Source organism: Camellia sinensis, chromosome 15, assembly GCF_055761805.1.
Source record: "Camellia sinensis isolate YWXY chromosome 15, ASM5576180v1, whole genome shotgun sequence".
Classification (NCBI taxonomy): domain Eukaryota; kingdom Viridiplantae; phylum Streptophyta; class Magnoliopsida; order Ericales; family Theaceae; genus Camellia; species Camellia sinensis.
This window is the reverse complement of record NC_138975.1, coordinates 8,346,568-8,367,239: the sequence shown is the minus strand read 5'-3', so window position 1 is coordinate 8,367,239 and position 20,672 is coordinate 8,346,568. Positions and strand designations below refer to the sequence as shown.

At 33.9% G+C, this 20,672-nt stretch overlaps 1 protein-coding gene across 1 annotated transcript; it reads left to right on the top strand.

The window, feature by feature from the left end:
- Nucleotides 1–2,720: 2,720 nt before the first annotated feature.
- On the top strand, nt 2,721–5,064 carry LOC114311932 (Glucose-methanol-choline (GMC) oxidoreductase family protein). Its single transcript, XM_028258098.2, has 3 exons — nt 2,721–3,035; nt 3,153–4,668; nt 4,768–5,064. The coding sequence occupies exons 1-3, from the start codon at nt 2,939–2,941 to the stop codon at nt 4,805–4,807; spliced, it is 1,653 nt and encodes a 550-aa protein (XP_028113899.1). The 5' UTR covers nt 2,721–2,938; the 3' UTR covers nt 4,808–5,064.
- Nucleotides 5,065–20,672: the final 15,608 nt, after the last annotated feature.

The following is a 20,672-nucleotide window of genomic DNA, read 5'->3' as shown; positions in this document are numbered from 1 at the left end:
TATAACGTCCGGCCAAGTTCAGTCTATTTAAGCCATTTTCTTTAAATGTGTTGATTCAAGTTTTAAACCAATTACTTTAGCCATACCCATTCATTAGTTCATTTGTCCAAATATGATGTTAAAGTCCTCTAAACGAGAAGTGATGTCAAACAAGAGGTCCTTCCAAGACATGAGAAAGAGACTACACCGTTGACGATGAATCTCCAAAGAGATTAAACCACTAAGTGTAGGTCTCCTTTACATGCACTGAACAACCTCAATCGGTTGAAACCATTCTCATGAATGAAAGATATGGAATGATTGATTGATTAGTCAACTTAGGCTCCAAACATGGAAAATGAACAAAGAAAGCATAATAAACAAGAGGTATGCCAACTTAATGAGACCACAAGTGCATTAAACAAGGCATGTACCAATTGAAAAAGGCTAGACAACCTCAAAACAACCCTAAATACATGAAAATCAAAGATAAAACATGCATGAAAAGGGGTTGAAAAACTAGACAATAAATATGAGAATTAAGTTTAGTAAATAAGGATAAGGAGGGGTGGCTAACCCTTCCATTTTTGAAGCTTCAAAACATGGTTTTTAGCCTTTTCAAACCTCTGAAAATCAGTGTAAATGCCAAAGGAAAAGAGTGAAAAGAAAAAGGTTTGAGTTATGAATAAAGGTGTAGAAAGAGCAAGCTTTCTCTACCCTTTTGGTAACTCTTCAAACCCAACTCCAACAATTCAAACAATGTCAAAACCAACCAAAACAACAAGAATTATGAAGTAAAGGATAGAAATGAAAGCAAGAGAAGAGAAAACAAGCTTATACATTTGAAGAAGTAGGCTTGTTCTTGGAGTTTCAAACTTAGTTTCAATGCACTCTCAAGCTTGAATTACACTTCCTCAAGATCAACCAAGGCTTTAGGATGGTAAGACAAGGTTGTATATGATGCATATAGGTGGTGTAAGCAAGCTAGGTTAGCTCAAAGATAACTTGCAATGGAAGAAGGAGGAGTGAAAGGCTTTCAAGGTATATATATCTCTTCTAAAATTTTTATTCAACCCTCAAAACAATCCCAGAGCTTCAGTCTTATAGAATTCGAGCTCAAAAGGTGATAAATATCTTCAAAAATGCACAATTGGCGGCCTCCCGCCTAAAACAGTGTTTATCGCCATCGAAGGCCGGCCGACCATTCATAGCCACGACCGGGCCTTGATGACCTCCCCTGTTTTTTTGGTTCAAACTCAGCTCAAGGTGAAACCTAAGGGTTCAAACAAGGTAAATGTTGAAGTTGTGAGGTTATTTCGGAAGCCTGATTGATTCCGAATCGCTACGAATTCATAATTCAACTTTCATCATTGAGTGCATTGAACCAAGCTTCTGAGTCTTGCGGACAGTCAAAAATGAGGTGTCTACAGATCTACTTGATTTTTATATAGATAATTTTCTAAGTTGATTTATGAGATGAATGGTTTAGATCATATAAGTGAATCCAAGTTAACTATAAAGGTTCAACTTCACCGTAAAGTTGAGATTTTTAATTTTTATAAATCTGGACTTCTCAAAAAATAGAGAATTCTACAATACACATATTTTACCATATATATTTTTAGTTATGCCATTTTATTCTTTAGTTATAACATTATTTTGAGATATTTGGTTATGCCTCATGTAGTGATTGGTTATGACTTTTTTATTTTAATTATAATTCAAAAAAATATAAAATTATGTCATTTTCTATTTTAATTATATAGTGTATATGCTACACAACTTTTTAAGATGTGAGATTATTTCGGAAGCCTAATTGATTTCGAATCGTTACGAATTCATAATTCAACTTTCATCATTGAGTGCATTGTGCCAAGCGTCTAAGTCTTGCAGGCGGTCAAAAATGGGGTGTCTACAGATCTACTTGATTTTTATATAGATAATTTTCAAAGTTGATTTATGAGATGAATGGTTTAGATCATATAAGTGAATCCAAGTTAATTATAAAAGGTTCAACTTCACCGTAAAGCTGAGATTTTCAATTTTTATAAATCTGGACTTCTCAAAAATAGAGAATTCTACTATACACACATTTTATCATATATATTTTTAGTTATGCCATTTTATTCTTTAGTTATAACATTATTTTGAGATATTTAGTTATGCCTCATGTAGTGATTGATTATGACTTTTTATTTTAATTATAATTCAAAAAAATATAAAATTATGTCATTTTCTATTTTAATTATAAAGTGTATATGCTACACAACTTTTTAAGATGTGTACCATGATAGTCTTTCAATAATGTTAGGTAATTTAAAATTTTGTGGCTCAAATAGCTCAAATTACTTAAAACGACGTCGTTTTGAGTGTAAATGAGTGTAAAATGACATCGTTTTGATATATTTGAGTCATTTGAGTCCCAAAATTTTGAGTTACCAAACATTTTCCATAGCCTTTCCTCTAAAAAAAGTAAAATTATTTAATACTCCTGGGACACCACGTGGTAGTATCCCTCACTAATCATAAACCTCCATAACTCCTCATATTCTATAATCACCCAACACAAATTCGTAAACTTTACCTTTCCACCAATCAAAACACTATTAAAACACCACATGACGGTACCAAGCCCAACCAATAACTTCTTAAAAAAAACACACACATTAATTAACGGCGTCAGAGACAGTTAAAAGGCTCCGTTAATCGTGTTCACTCTGTAACGATTATCCAACTGAATTTCCCACCATAAAGATACTGCTCCTCTCTCTACTCTCTAACTCACTCTCTCTCTCTCTCTCGCTCCATCTCTGCAAATCCCATTACACAGAACCCACATTCTCTCTCTCTCTCTCTCTCTCTCTCTCAGTGGATCATTGTAAAAATCTCAAAAGAAACCCATCTATCTCCACTGATTCGCCATTCAAGAACTTCAAGAAAACCGTTTCAAATCACAAAAATGGCGAAACCCACCTCTCTATCTTCCCCATTCCTATCTTGCTTGATGATCTTCTCACTCTGTTCCATATCCAGAGCACAATCACAATCACAACAAAGTAGCAATCAGTTGATCAACTTCAAACCCCCCCACCCCTTCTCTCCTCTGTTTCTTTTCTCATTCTTCTTATCAAACTAATTTCAATTTTTTCATTTTTTTTTTGGGTTCTCTACAGGTCCGATCTATCTTCAATTCTCTCTCAACGCAACAGAGTTCCCATCAGAAGAATACTACGATTACATCATCGTCGGTGGCGGCACCGCTGGGTGCCCATTGGCGGCGACTCTGTCGCAGCATTTTAGGGTTTTGGTGCTTGAACGAGGTGGTCTTCCATATGGAAACCCTAATTTGATGCGCGAAGAGGGTTTTCTCACCGCTCTCTCGGAGGTGGACATCTACAACTCGCCGGCGCAACCATTCACCTCCGAAGATGGGGTTCCAAACACCAGAGGCAGAGTTCTTGGCGGAAGCAGCGCAATCAATGCTGGGTTTTATAGCAGAGCCGATCAAGAATTTTATAGAATATCGGGAATGAATTGGGATTTGGGTTTGGTGAATCAATCATATGAATGGGTTGAGAGGGCTATTGTGTTTCGTCCAGAGCTCAAGAATTGGCAATCGGTGATCCGAGACGGATTATTGGAAGCTGGTGTTTATCCTTACAATGGGTTTAGCTTAGATCATTCTTTGGGTACCAAGATTGGTGGTTCTACCTTTGACACCACCGGTCACCGCCACAGTGCTGCTGATCTTCTTAGTTACGCAAAACCATCAAACATTCGAGTCGCTGTTCACTCGAGCGTCGAGAGAATTCTATTAGCTTCTTCTTCGGCCTATTCGGGGTCAAAACAATCTGCAATTGGGGTTGTTTATCGCGACCAAGTTGGGCGATACCACCACGCTATGGTGAGGGAAAAGGGCGAAGTATTGCTCTGCGCCGGTGCTCTTGGCAGCCCGCAGCTTCTGCTTTTGAGTGGCATTGGCCCGAGGCCTTACCTCTCGTCTTGGGGAATTCCGGTTGCTCATCACTCGCCTTATGTTGGGCAATTCCTCTATGACAACCCGCGAAATGGGATCTCAATTGTGCCTCCAACTCCATTGGAGCATTCTCTTATACAGGTTGTGGGCATTACCAATTCAGGGGCTTACCTCGAAGCTGCCTCGAATATCGTGCCTTTCTCTTCCCCAGCTCGCTCAGTTTTCATTCACAACCCGTCTTCGCCGCTATTTCTCACAGTTGCCACAATCATGGAAAAGATTACTGGACCGTTATCTACGGGTTCGCTCCGGTTGGCTTCAACCGATGTTAGGCTCAACCCAATTGTGCGGTTTAACTATTTTAGTAATCCGGGGGATGTGGAGCGGTGTGTCAACGGTATGCGGAGGATTGGTGATGTGCTGAGAAGCCGGTCCATGGACGAATTCAAGTTCCGGGAATGGTTTGGTGACCAGGGTTTTAGATTTGTGGGGCCTGCATTGCCTGTTGATCAGTCAAATGATGTGCTGATGGGAGAGTTTTGTCGACGGACAGTGAGTACTATCTGGCACTACCATGGCGGCTGCCTGGTGGGAAAGGTGGTTGATCGGCATTTAAGGGTTATCGGGATTGATGGTCTCCGAGTTGTTGACGGTTCGACATTCACTACATCTCCAGGGACCAATCCACAGGCTACTGTTTTGATGCTTGGGCGGTGAGTGTTTTTATAGTTACTTGAATGCATAACTGTTGTGAGATTGAATGGTAATGAAAAGGGCTTATTAACTTGTATGTTTATTTGTTTCTTTGGCAGGTATGTGGGTATGAAGATTATCAAAGGGAGAATGAAATAGAAGCAGCTTTTCATGCTTCTAATCTGCTTGGTGGCAACTAGTGTTTCTCTTTTGCTTCCATGTTTGTAATTTTCTGTCATATGTACGTATGTTTTTGAAGATAAAGCAAAGGCACATGCAGAAGTATTGAGTTTTTTTTTTCTTTTTTTCTTCTTTTTTTTTTCTGAATTCATTCATTGGATGAAAAATAATGCATGATAAGAAAGTTTTGTTACTCATTAAAGAAATTAAAATAGTAGAGCATATTGAAGGATTCAGCATTGAAGGATTTATGTAGGTTTTGTTAGTGATTTGAGTAGGACTAAGTCCTCTTTGGGCATGTGTAGGGCAGCAGAGCTGTGGAGCACCGCCCAGGTAGAGTATGCTCTGATCCTATTCATGAATCATTTTGCTTTGTAGTTATGGATAGAACTTGAATAGGCTTAGTTGTTTCAATCTTCCAATACCTATAAAACCCCTTTAAGTGATTTGCATACAGCACATTTTAGAATCTTACCATCCCAAAGATTGTCAAAGCAGCAAATTGTCAGTCAGTGTATTGTTCACTTGCAACTTTTAGATGAACCACGAGTTCAATAAGCAAAGCCAGCCTTCTTTCATAATAAGATTGCAAATAACATCAAGACTCTTAAGAAACATTATGGACTAATGATGACAGGTTATAGTCGGTTTTCTTGATTATAATGAGAAACAAGGAAATGAGGGCTTCATCAGGTTAAAAAGATGCAACAACTTTGTTAGGTTCGAAAGAAAGAGACTTTGTTGAGAAAACGGGTACTTGAGAATTAACAGCTCTATTGTTGTTCAATGTCTGAATAAGAGATATAGAACCAGCTTTGTCATTGGGTTTTCAAATTAGATTCTTTGGAGAAACTAATTAAAATCTTGCAATGTGTCCTAACAATCCTAATTAATATATCGTCATGCATTTAGAAAGTTCAGACTTTATTCTTTAGTATTATGCCTTTTCAATTTCTTTTGTTCATTTTGCTCTTGGTCTCCCACTACAACTTAGGAAGGGATACTTGAATATGAATGAAATGTATCAAAATTAGTACAAGTGAAGATTAAACATATACAGTAATCATAATTTCAGAAAATGAAGTTAACAGATGCCGGAAAAGAAGCATGCAAGTGTTTGTTTTCTTCTTGATTCCATTACATTGGTTCTGGAATGTATGGTGTTTTGTATTGAGATGGAAATAGTAGTTAGAATTGGTTCCTAAACTGGTGCGGGTTCACTAGTAGTAAGTAGACTTGAGCCCATGATAGATTTAACTGATACTGATGGTAGATGAGATACCAAACAATAGAATTGCGGTTGGTAAGTTATAGTTGAGCAGTTAGTAAGTTATAGCTGATTGATACATGTTGATTGAATCATTGTTATTTTCCATTTGAAATGTCCCTCTGCATTGATGCTGATTTGTTAGCTTCTATATTGTTGTAATGGATCGTTTCTTTTGAGCCTTTTATCAGTAGCTTGACGATGAGAAAGCTTGATGAGTGAAATGAAGTGGAAAAACCAGAGTTTCATTCATGTAACCAGAAATTTTCCCTTATGGTCCAAGTGGGCATCGGATGTGGCAACATGGATTAACTCTCACCACTAATAGAGTCTAGCCATGAGCATGATAAATTAGCATCCACAGAATTCACAAGGTCATCTAAATGCTTATGTTCTCCTGAGAAAGGTAACCTAAATTAAGCTTATCTTGTTTTGGTTGTAGAAATGTCATTGAACCATAGGAAGAATTTAATCTACTGATTAAAACTTGGCTTAAGTATACAAAAAAATATAATTGAACATGCTGGTATTCATCATTTTTTTGCAATCAAACCTCCTCTAATATCTTCATGTTATAGGGCCTCCGTGTTGATTCCCTTTGTTTTTGCTCAGTATGCGCCCTGATTTGCCTTCATTTTACTACACAATGAAAGCTTCACGACGAATCAGTTCATTGATTAATTAGCTTGAGGGATTTAAAATTGAGTCTTTTTTGAAAATTTACTCTCAAGAACTACATTTTGCGAAGCAATAAGATCTGTTGTTTCATTTTGGAAGCATATTACTATCCGTTTTTTAAGGTTATTTGTTTAATGGTCTTACAATGACCAGACCTGAAACTTCACCTTTAATCTGACGTTGATCCTCAGTTCCTTCGCCGCAATATTATTCTTCAATTCTCCTGCCACCAATTTTGAAATCATGAATTAACTGATGTTTTGTTTGTGACTGGTGATGGATTTCATATTGTGTTTCCTTGGTTTAGTATGCATATCACTACGTGCATACGTGGCATGGCTTGATAGCTTGTAAATTATATTTCTTCTAGATGAAATCATTCGTGTGTATGTGTCATTGGTGTATTTAGCCGAACCTCTTCTTTGGTTTTTTGCTGGTTTTCCATTTATTCATTCTTCTATGCTCGGTATTATGGATGCATCGTGACATATAGTTCGGATTGCGACTATTTCTTCATTTCAAGTGAGGTTTTGTTGCACCTCAATAAAAATTTCGGAACTTAACATAATGTTATAGTTCTGTTATGACATGAACCATGAGTCTGTTTTCTACCTGTATATGCGCACAAACATTTTTAGCCTCTAAAAGTCCATGTTTGTTTACAACTTTTAGCGTCTAGTTCTTTCTCCACGGATCAGTTGTATCCATTATGTATATGGATTTTTCAAAATAAATTAAATATTCGTGTTAGATACTCGATACTTGGATAAGAGTGTAGCGGGATATATTTGTATCACTTTCACTTTATGTAAATATTATTGTATAATTGCTAAAAAATATGAATAAAATATTTTTCGAATACTATATTTTACACATAACACTATTTTATCGCCTCATAATAGATTAAATATATAAATATATGATTATTTTTTGCCAAATGTACGTATCTTTAAATTTAAAATTTGATAGATTGGCCATCAGATACGAAACTGTACCCGACACCATTACATGAGTTCATGTACTCATAGTCCACTATGATATCAGCAAATTGATGCCCTTCTTTTATGGTTGTCCATGAAAGCAATATATACATTAAATAAAGTCATTTTTCTGAACTGAGATAGGTTCAATAGTTTATGCAATATGCTCATACAAATGCAGCCACCTAGATGTTTAACTTCTAGTATAAGCTATCATTATTGATGTTCTTGACCAAATTCACACACCAAGAAGATTCATGCTCCTGACATTGGGGGATTTTCTTTGAAGTACTTCTGGAAGGAGCTATGAACCTCTTCTGTTGATCATGGAAAACAAGTTTATTTTAACAAAAAATATTTTTTAATATTAAAAATAAAAATTATTTTCCAGATTAAACTCTCACTAATGGCACTACACTATGATATACCACTAGCACTACCACCATCAACGTTGCCACGACTATCACCACTGTTAGTGCCACCACCAATACCGCCACCGCCACCGCCACCATTAGCATATTAGTTTTAAGGGTAAATTACACTAATCTTTCTTAAAATTTGGAGAAAATAAGTCCACAGTTTTGTAATAATTACACCGATCTCTCTTTTAGTAAAGACTAAATAGACCGGAACTAATGCATATAATGTGAAGACATAAATAAAAAAGGTAAAATATACATTTTAGTATAATAGATGATATGCTCATTCATATAACTAACGAATTATTGATGAAAATAGACTTATGTAAGTTAAAATTTCAAAAGAGTTTGATATAATTATGCCAAATTTATTGGATTTTTTTTTATATTTTCTCTAAATTTTAAGAGAGATCAATGTAATTTATCACAATTTTAAAGTTGTAATTAAATATTATAAAACATTTTTTTTTTCAACAAAGTACATTTTTCGTCTTTATGTCATATGCTGCTTAATTTCCTCCAAATCTTTCTTTTTTCTTACAATCTTGCTTGCAAGTTTGTTATTCAAATAATATTATGAACTATCTAGTTGAGCAACATCTGATAGGGGTTACAATGATTTGATATTTTTGTCATGTTTCTTTGTTGTAGTTCCAAAATTTATTATTATTTGGTTGAGTAACAAGTGTGTGTGTCAATTTTTAACCACACTGTCAATCAAGCACTCAGCTGGAGAACACTGACAAAATAGATTAAGCCTGAACGACCTATCACAAAAAGAAGAGATTCCGGCGGTGGTTCGTCCACCCGGGGGCACTCTGACGATCAAGTCAGTTATCTCTCAAAGATAGCAAAAGTGCTTAACTCATTATTCAAAGCATAGAAAGCATACCTTAGACCCATGGAGGTGCCTCTCTTTTATAGCCAACACTTACCTAATCCCAATAGAAACATAGCTTCAATGGACTTAGGATTACTGCTAATCTTAGACTCCTAGTAAGATTGGGATAAACTCTCTAAGAGTCTTATCTTTATCCAAACTGAAGTCCTCTCCCATTCTAGGACTCTTGTCCCTTATCCGCTTATCCCGGATCCTGGTTTCTTCCAGATAACTTCGACCTAGCCGAGATCATCTCAATGTCATGACCAAGACACGTGACACCTCGGCTGACACTTCGGTGTCACCTCGGCCACGTGTTGTCATTCAAAAATTATGTCCCTACAACTGCCCCCTAGGTTCTATTAGCTCGGTATCCTGAGGTGATGGAACCTATATCATTCCTTTCATTTAGCACATCGGCTAAATTCGCTTTATCCTTCATTACCAAAGTCATCATTCGTCAGCTCAAATATGACCAAGACTTAGTCTGTTTTCATCAATGCCTTAGAACCAAAAAACCAAGTTTTGTTCAAGTTTCACAACCGAGATCGTCCTCCTAGCCGAGATCCTACTCCATTAAATTAAGAACTCCAAGAGTTTCATCACACGTATGAGTTGTCACACACAGCAGCTCAACTGTTTTTGCCACGCGTCTTTTCCCTACTCAGATGTGCCTAACACGCACCATTAAGTCGCATCGCACTTGCGTGCGCCGTCTGACAAACACGTCATCCTAGGCACACTAAATGCATTTTTGCCGCCATTTCGTATGTTTGATCAAAATCACTTCTCTCTCTCCGTCTTTTCACTTTTGCATCTTCGTCTTCATGCAAGCTTTCTCTCTCTAACTTTCTCTAATCCTCCTATTGCTTCAAGCTCTAAAGCTCTCTGCATTCACCGTCGTTTACCTCCTCCGACAAGGTTTTTGCTGATCCTTTCCGTTTGCTACCATCATCTAACTCTGGCGTACTCAACACTGGCTTCATTTTTCTTCGGTAAGTCACTATTTCCTCCTTTATCATTCTGTGTTTTTCTTTGTACCTTGTGCTTTTTTCTTACTTTTTGAAACAATGTAAGCTTTAATTTGGCCGATGTGCCATTTTTGTAATCTAAACAATCATTCTTCAATGTCAGGCCGAGGTGCCTTCTTTCCTTATCTGAATGCATATACAACTTTTTTCCCTTTCAAGTACTTTGAATGTTTGTCTTCTTTTTACTCTTGCATGATTCTATACTTAGAATAATTTGCATGTCTTCAATATACACCTTAACTGTGCAACCTCCTCGGGATGGAATACCTCGGTTAAACCACTATTGGTTTATTTCGGCAAGTACATAGGTACTTTTTTTCAATACAACCTTGGCTTAACTTGTAAATTTTTCTTAAAAAATTCAACAAGTGTTTAAACCAATCTTCCTTTAACATAACCTCGGATTCACTTCAACTTGTAAATTTTTCATAAAATTTCAACAAGTGTTAAATATAACCTCAATTTAACTTCAACTTGTAAATTTTTCTTAAATTTCAACAAGTGTTAAACATGACCTCAGTTTAACTTCAACTTGTAAATTTTTCTTAAATTTTAACAAGTGTTAAACATGACCTTGGTTTAACTTCAACTTGTAAATTTTTCTTTCATTTCAACAAGTATTAAACATGACCTCAGTTTAACTTCAACTTGTAATTTTTTCTTTAAAATTTCAACAAGTGTTAAACCGATCTTGGCTTGAAAATTCTAACTCCCAAACATCATTCTCCAACCCTCTGCCCCCTAATGTGAACTTAAGTTCCACTTGGATTCTCATTAAGCATGTGGCTCTGACCTCGTTGCCGAAGTCTATATTTAAACAGAGACTAGCCGATGTTCTCAACCTTGGTTCTTCTGTTAATCTTACCCAAGTGCACTTAGTTTCAATCTGTGTTTGACTCTGCCGATATGGTAAGTCCAGGTTAATTCAACTTAGTTCAACTCTATTATATGCAAGTAGAAACTCTGCCATATAATAGGTCTAAGTTATTCGTCATGTTTCAATCAGAAACATCGCCAACTTAGTTCAACTCTATTATATGCAAGTAGGAACTCTGTCATATAATAAGTCTAAGTTATTCGTCATATTTCAATCAGAAACATCGTCATAGGACTGGTTGGTTCTATCGCATAGATTTCAAATTCACAAAAATCAAACTAGCACTTTATTATTACTTCAGCCGATATGCCCCATTGCCGGCAACCGAGATGATTCTATTTGTTCCAAGTTTGGCCTCCCTATTATCCTTCTTATTGCCAACAACCTTTTTCAGGATGAGGTCCCGAACCTTGAACTCTCTTAGGCTGACCTTCTTGTTGTAAGCCCTAGCAAGTTGTTGCTGGTATGCCCCCAGCCGAATTGTTGTTCTCTCGCACGTTGCAGGTGGATTTCAACAACATTTTCACGCTTTTTTACATAGGCTTCAGCTTCCTTTTGCATGTAAGGCCAAAAGAATCCCTGCGATATTGCTCTATGGGCAAGGGATCTGCCCCCTGTATGGCTTCCACCTACTCCTTTGTGGACCTTATATAAAAAGTCTTTAACTTAGGCTGAACTTTTCTCTTCTCGGACTTAATCATCTAGGCCGAGATTTGGGATCTGCTCACTTTAGGCTGAGCTCTTCTCTTCTCGGACCTAATTATCTAGGCTGAGATCTTGTCTTCTAGAATCTTGGATCTACTTACTCAGTCTGAGCTCTTCTCTTCTCAGACCTAATCATCTAGGCCGAGATCCTGTCTTCTGAAATCTTGGATCTATTCACTCAGGTTGGAGGGATCAGTTGTGACTGCCTGTGCAGCCCTTAATCCTGTCTTTTGTTTACTATATCTAGTGTTACCCCGGCCTCGCTTTAGCGAGCCATTTCTCTTTTCTTGTGTTAACACCTTTGTCCCTAGCGTGTCTTTCTCGGCCCTTGCATACTTCTCTATTGTGGCCATGAGTTCCTCCATACTCTTTGGCAGTGTCTTTGCCAGTGATTTACGTAGCAGGCAGTCATCTTTCAGGCCATTCTTAAAGAACACGACCGCCATATTTTGGTTGCATCCTGGTATTCGATTGAACACCTTGTAATACCTCTTGGCATAAGCCCTGAGGCTTTCATCCTCACTGATTCTCAGGGTCATCAGGGAGTCCACCCTTAATGGCTGTAGTTTGTTTGTCACAAACCTGGCTACGAACATCTCGGCCAGGCCTTCCCAGGTTTTCACAGTTCATTTCAGCAACTTGTAAAACCAGTTTGATGCAATTTCTCCAAAGGACGAGGGGAACACCTTGTAGAGCAATGACTCGTTCCCAGTGTATAATGCCATCGAGTTCAGGTACAAGCCGGCGTGAAAGTTCAGGTCTGACTTACCGTAGTATATCTGGAATCTCGGCATGTGGAACCTTTTCAGGGCCTCAAATTTGTCCAACTCTACCGAGAACGGTATCCTCAGCTTGGCCGGATCGGTCACCTCGGCATCTTGTCGCTTTCTCTAGAGGTAATCCCTCAGATCTTCCTTGGTTCGTCTAGGAACTTGGCTATCTCCGGATTTCACCCTCTTTGGTGTACTACTTCCAGTGTCATTGTGAGTCCTTTGGACCTCCCTTCATTGGTCGTGTCGAAACAGAGTTCCTTCCCTTGAACATCCCGATGTTCTTTGGTGCAAGTTTCTTTTGTTCGACGTGTCTTCTAGGGTTCTCCATGCCCGACCTCCAACGAAGGCCGGTGAGAATGTCCCTTGGTCCCGCCATGCTGAGAGACTACAGGAACCGTTTTCTACCCCCCTTTCTGGGCACCTTTCTTGGCCGCTGGAATCGGCGTATCTTGTAGCAGGAACGGTGGCTGCATGACATTGTTCTGCATCATGAAATTGACGACCGTTTGTAGGTCTGCCAATTTGTTCGCCATTCCCTTCATCTTGTCGTTCCTCTGCAGGCATCTATCTTTCCATACTTGGAGGTCGTCCTCGTTATAATACCCTCTCCGATTCGATTTCTTCGGTATGCCGCCCTCCTGGCCGACGTCCTTTCCTCCGTGATTCTTATCACAAGTCTCTTCATTGTAGTGCCTTCTTCGACGTCAAGGTCAATATGTTTTCCACTCTCAGTAGGGGTGTCATCCCCAACCTTCTCTTTCTGTCCGTCGTTGGCCATCTATTCTCCTTTCTTTCCCGCAGACAGCGCCAAATTGTGTGTGTCAATTTTCGACCACACTGCCAATTAAGTACTCAGCTGGAGAACACTGGCAGAATAGATTAAGCCCGTATGACCTTTCATAAAAAGAAGAGATTCCGGCGGTGGTTCGTCCACCCGGAGGCATTTCGACGATCAAGTCAGTTATCTCTCAAAGATAACAAAAGTGCTTAGCTCACTATTCAGAGCAGAAAAAACATACCTTAGACCCATGGGGTACCTCTCTTTTATAGCCAACACTTACCTAATCCCAATAGAAGCCTAACTTCAATGCACTTAGGATTATTGCTAATCTTGGACTCGCAGTAGGATTAGGCTAAACTCTCTAAGGTCATGTTTGTTTGGGTGGACATGAGCTTGGGATTGGACTAATAGTCCAATAAAATTATTAATCCGATGTTTGGTTAAACAATTGAAGTACGGACTAATTATTTTAAACTTGATTATTAGTTAAGATATGATACATAATCCAACGGATTCGTAATCCTAGGACTATTAGTCATGGGAATGCTAATCCAGTTCGCCCAAACAAACATGACCTAAGAGTCTTATCTTTATTCAAACTGAAGTTCTCTCTCATTCTAGGACTCTTGTCCCTTATCCCAGATTCCGATTCCTTCACAGATAACCTCGGCCTAACCGAGATCATCTCGGTGTCATGAGCAAGACACGTGACACCTCGGCTGACACTTCGGTGTCACCTCAACCACGTATTGTCATTCAAATATTATGTCCCCACAACAAGAATTGTCTTGTTTCTCTTTTACTTTTTCGTCTATTTTTTTATTTTATTTTTATATTGAAGTTCTTTATTGTTTAATTTAATACATAGACAATTCAAAATGCACCTCTCTCTTTAGTAGTTAAATAATTAATTATCCATCAAAGTCAAAATGCAATTCTCTTTAGTATACCAAAATTGGACAAAATATTCCCTTTATTTGTTGAAAAATATAAACAATTATGCAAGGGATATATATATAAAGTTAAAAAGTAATCATAGACTTGCAAAGTGGCGAAAAAGCTTACGTAGCCTTTGTTTGGATGGGGGGTTGTTTTTTAATATTTTAGCTTTTTGATTACTAGTTGGGGGTTAAAAAATTTTGTTTGAGATAAATTTTTTGATTTTTTTTTTTATTTTTGTGAGAGAAAAAATAAAATAATTATAATTTGGATATGATAGTTTGTCTTATTAATTTTTTAATATATTTTGTCTTTTTTGTAATTAAAATAGTCAAAAAAAAAATATCCCAAATATAAGAGTGTTTTGAAAAGAAAGTTAAAAATTAAATTTTTTAAATTTTTTTTAAAAATATATAAAAAATAATATGATTCGAAATAAATTAAAAAGTTGATAATTGATTTTTAACAACAAGATAGGCTTGGATGTTAATCAAAGGAGTAGGTAATGATGTTAGCCTTTCATATCATTGAATACATATTTTCTACCTGTACTGACTCTTTAATTACTTGTACATGCTTTTTCAAGATTCGGATTATCTGTATGTAGGATAAGGGGTCACTGCTGTGCGTGAAGCACAGCAGTGACTGTAGTATCTCTATTTGAGGTGCGTTATGACCTTATTTTTATGATCCAAACCGACTATTTTGTAGGATTTGTTGAGTACTTCATGCCTACCAAAAATCATATTAATCGGATATCAACAACTATATGATCGATAACCAAAAAAATAAATAATAAGTTTTATTTTGAGAAATAACATAATTAATATGCAATTCGATCATATAGTTGTTGATATCCGATTAATATGATTTTTGGTAGGCATGAAGTACTCAACAAACCCTACAAAATGGACGGTTTGAATCATAAAAACAAGACCATAATACACTTCAAATGAATTCAGCACAGTCACTGCTGTGCTTCACGCACAGTAGCGACCCCTTATCCCTGTATGTAGGTTATTAGTGGTAATTCATGAAATGCACAAGTTTTTATAAATTTAAAAAAAAAAATTACTACAATTATTTTGAAATTATCTTGTGGTATATATAAAATTTGTAAGTTAACTTTTTATATTTATAATCTTTTAAATTATTAGTTTAAAAAAAATTAAAAAATATATATATATATATATAATTTATTTAGTGTAATTTTGATAATTTGTATTAAAAAAAGTTAAATCTGATTAAATGAGTTAAGACATACCTCTTCTTATTATGAAAATATACAAATTTAAAAGTTATAATTAAGGTAAATATATAATTTTATTACTAAATGTGAAGTGAAGTGAAGTGATATTTAACAATAATTAATATGATATTTCTATTATTATTAATCTAATAATTTAAGTTACATTTCTTTTAATTTCAATTTCATAGCTAAAAATACAATATGAATATAATACATACATGGATTTCTAATCTTTAAGAATAAGAAGGTTTCATAATATTTTTAAACTTTCATCATTTTCTCTTAATTTTTTTTTATCTAATTTGATTTTAAATTTGAATAAAAATTTTGATTTGATATGAATTACTTTAACTTTTTAATTAATTTTTTATCAATTTTTAAGAATTTCATTCTTATCCCAATTTTTTTTTTCTTTTCACAAATTTTGATGGAAAAAATACTAATTTTTTAAAATTTTTATAAAATCATAATTTGATTAAAAAAAATATTAAGGATTAAAGATTCTCTTAATTGGAATTATAGTGAAATAACATCTTGAAATAGTCAAAGTTTGAGTATGTGATTGGTTGAAATGTATAATTTAATTAAATCTCTTCTCATATTTGCATAAAAATTGACACTTATGACTATATCATTATAAGTCAGATTAAGGAAAAAAATTTGAGGTGTCAAACATTTTCCATTAGTAAATATCCTACATATTTATAAAAAAAAATGTGTACCTTTTGGATATGTGTTTATCAATTTTGTTTTATGGACATAAACAATTGATGTTTCAATTTAAAAAATTAAAAAGTAAAAAAAAAAATAGATTAAATTTTTTAGAGATAAAAGAAGCCATCTAACTCTTCTATATACTATTTAAGATGGACTATTTAATCACATAAAAAAATAGAAATTATAATTAGAGATTATCCCTATATATTATGCTATTATATACAATTGTAGTTGTAATAAATTAATTATAATATATATGAAAAATTATATTAAGCTTTCATTTTCAATTAATTGAATTATAATTAACAAACTAACAAATAGCAGTAATGGTATAATGGGATAGAAAGTTGATAAAAATAAATAACATAATGATATTTAAAAGTTTTGAATTTACCTAATGTTATAGTAAAATCTTGAATTCTTAAAAAAAATTCACATTTTCTATAAAATAAAATGACAATAAAAAATAAAAAAATTTGATACCCATTTTTTTTGCTTCAATTTTATGGTCTTCATTGAAGAAAATAAGATTTGATCAAAATCCTTGACATAGAACGAACATAGATATTTCGATTGCAACCATAATCACCAATAATTCTTCTCCACCATGCAAACCTGTAAACAAACACATAAACCTCACTAAAACCGAAAATAAAACCAAAATCAAAACCAAACCAACAGTAGAAAATGAGAATCACATATGAAAAAAAATAAAATTAAAAAAACAAATAAATTTATAAAATGAGAGAATGTTATCTCCAATAACTTAGACCTCACTTAACCCAATCCGTTAGCTCATTTGCCAATACCCGCGAAATCTAAGAGTTGTGATGACTAATTAAATTATTCTTTAAATAAGAATTAAAAAATTGATTAATTTGTTTCATTAAGTGATTTAAAATTTTGATAGATATACATAAGAAAAATAAATAATTATATTACTAAATCATAATTCAAATTTAGATATTGTCATTTTTTTTTAGATCCATATCTAAATTCTTATCTTTTTTTAAAAAAAAAAATTGTGTGATTTGTCATTTTTTTTTAGATCCATATCTAAATTCTTATCTTTTTTTAAAAAAAAATTGTGTGATTTTTATTTGAGTTTTTTTTTTTCAATTTATTTAAGATGGAGTTGTGGATTTCTTTTTTTTTTTTCTAATTTAATTTATCTATGGTTTTTATTTGTTTTTAATTGTTTTTATTATTTAGGTAAATTATGATGTGAGTTAGATATGTGATTGACATGTGCGTTTTATTAATTTAAAGTATGATGGTCGGAGATATTTTCAAATTAGATTTGTTTAGATAACGGGCGAATTACACTAACAGTCCCTATAGTTTGGAACTCGTGTCTGTAACGCCCTCAAAATAAACTCATAATTCATATATTCATGATACAAGAAATTGACAATATATTCAAGAGAATAATGTGTACATCTATTTTTCAGAGTATTTATCACAAAAGTATTATATGTTGACAATAAAAGTAAATGCCCTACGGGCTTACAACTTTCCAAGCCAACACTTGGTTACAAAAAAAGAGAGTACTAACTCATACACATCAAGCCCTCGGCTTGAATTCACATGCAATACACAAAAAGGTAAATAACAAAAAGGGATCTTCAACCTCTAAGCCTCCCAAGCTATGTCCTTGGAGGTGGCATATCACCTGAACCTGAAAATGATGTCCCATATAGGGTGAGTCAATGCCCAGTAGAGATATACTAAACCAAGTATGAGAAATAACTAAAACAATAGCAATTAATATATGGTTGACACTTATAAACCAACTTACAACACTTTTCAATTCAACATCAAGTACATCCATTTTTCATTTCAGTTTCCTTCACTTATATAGTTTTGATTCTTAATTATGGCTCAGAACCTGGCCAAACAATTCAATGAGACTATAACACATATTAAAACACTTCCATACTTCACAATTCACATGAGAATATAACTCATATTAAAACACTTCCATACTTCAACACTTCCATATTTCAAGTGATACACAGATTTGCTGTATCAGTAGAGTCCATCTCCTATCTCCTCTCAAACAGGTTTGAGAGTCCATCCCCTATCTCCTCCAAAACCATGGAGTACATCTCATATCTCCTCCCAAACAATATACATATACAATGTATTTAAACACTTATCATATAAAATGTTCAATCAATATACACATTTGTTGTATTATTCCAACCGTCATATTCAATAACATATTCAATGTGATTAGTTTCAGTTTTCCCTAATCATCATACAATGTCTATAACAATCAAGACTATCCTCCACCGATAGCTCAAAGCAGTTATCTCTAAACAGATAATAAATTTATCAAACAGATAAATAATCAACAATGTCATAAGTGGGTGATAAATTAATCCAACCACACCATTCAATTACAATTCCATCAAATTTCATGATTTCCAACCCAATTTCACATTTCCCCAAATTAATTATTCAACATAATTAGGGCAGTTTTCCATTTTTCCATTATCAACCCTAAGGTTCAATTTCATCAATTTAACAACAATAATTGCATTTTCCAAGGTCTCACATACACATGGAGTTTAACATTTGAAAACCCCCTTTTTATAAATTACACACCAAACTCTAACTTTTCCCGAAATTACCCAACAATACCATCTAATCAAAATGACTAAAATTTATGTTAAAACTCATAGAATGGAGTAGGTTATCCCTACCTCAAATTTCGGAGCTCAATGGAGAAGATGAAGAAATTCGAAGGTGCTCCAAACCCAAAGATTTTCAGATCAAAGTGTAGCCCACACCAAGCTCCACACTTTTTACAAAGGGACTAGGGTAGAAGATCACTAACACTAGATGATTTCTTAGAGAGAAGATGAAGTCTAGAGTGAGAAGTTCTCAAGTTTGGGTTTTGAAAAGCTAGAAAGAGAGAGTGGGGTCGAAAAAGTAGTTCAAAAAGATAAAATTCGAACTGATATAATACACAGTCCGCTCGAGCGTGGAACGCCTCGCTCGAGCATCAAACACAGACTCACGCTCGAGCGTCAAAAGTGCCACTCGAGCGCCGAATACACACATCTAGAAGTTCTGCATATGAAGGTCCCTACTCGAGCGTGAAAGTGGAGGCTCAAGCGTCTGATGTTTGTGCAACATAATTTTTAATTTGGTGAGAACTTACGTAAAATTCAAAATTTTGATTAAATTTGAATGGATTTGGACAGAAACACCAAATAACTTGAGCAGTCAAAACAAAATTGTATATGTAAATATATAAAATTATTTGTTAATTTATTTTTTAATAATAAATAAGATTAATCAAAAATTTAATATTAATGAACAAAAACAAATACACATTTTAGAAAGGGTTCATCGAATAAGTTGATATTAAAAAAAATACATTTTACAATGGCATAAAATAATTTAAGTATGATTTTTCAAAAAATATTTTTAATTTAAAAATTACAATAAAATATTTAAATATAATAAAATAAAAATTCTTACAAAAGAAAAGTATTTGAATAAAAAAAAAAAGTAAGAAGAAAATTTAGAATGATATTCTCATTTGATCTGAAAATAATTCTAGTTGAGTAATAAATTATTACCTATAACTCTCATTTTTTAAATAAAAAAAAGATATTTCTCAAACCATTACTTTTGTTAGAAAAATATCATTTATTTCTATTTGTTTTAATAAAAGTCACTTTTCAGCAATTTGAACCAAAAGTTTTTTATTTTTTATTTTAATTTGTTTAATTGACAATTGAGATTAAAAAAAATAATAATGGGATCCACCATGTTTAGCAAGTTCTAAAAAAGTTTAGATGAACAATAAGAAAAATATTTGAGACTCACAAAAAAAAAAAATCACAATTGTATCCATAATAATGTGATATTATATGTGTCAACTCTTAATATGTTGTACATTCAATGATATGAGACCCAACTCCCTTGCCACTTCATTGTGAGTGAAAATGTGGGTATGTAGCATTACTAAAACAATAACTTATCATCACATGTAACTCCCATTTTCTTTCTTTATTATATAAAAAAATAAGTTTCACCAACTATCACTTTTAATAGAAAAAAATGTTTATTTCTATTTGATTTTAGCAAAAGTCACTTCTTAACTATTTAAGCTAAAAATATATATATTTTTTATTATTTTAATTTGTTTAATTGACAATTGAGATTAAAAAATATATATATAGAATCCATTATGTTTGGTAATTGTTAAAAAAGTCATTCATTTTCTTATTATTTTGTCTTTTGTTTAAAAAAAAATATTTGTATTAAAAAAATTTATTGTTTAAGTCCTTGTAGTTTAGAAGGATACAATTTTTTTTAATTTAAAATAAAAAATGACAAAAAATAAAAATAAAAACTTTTTATAGTGATTAATAATTTGAATACATGTATTTAATAACATATTATGTTTAGACCAATAATATTATAATACATCATTACGACACATGTGAATATTAATCTCATTCTAATTGTAGTAACATAATTTAAAAAAGATTTTAAATTTTAAATTTTATTTTATAATTTAATAAAAAA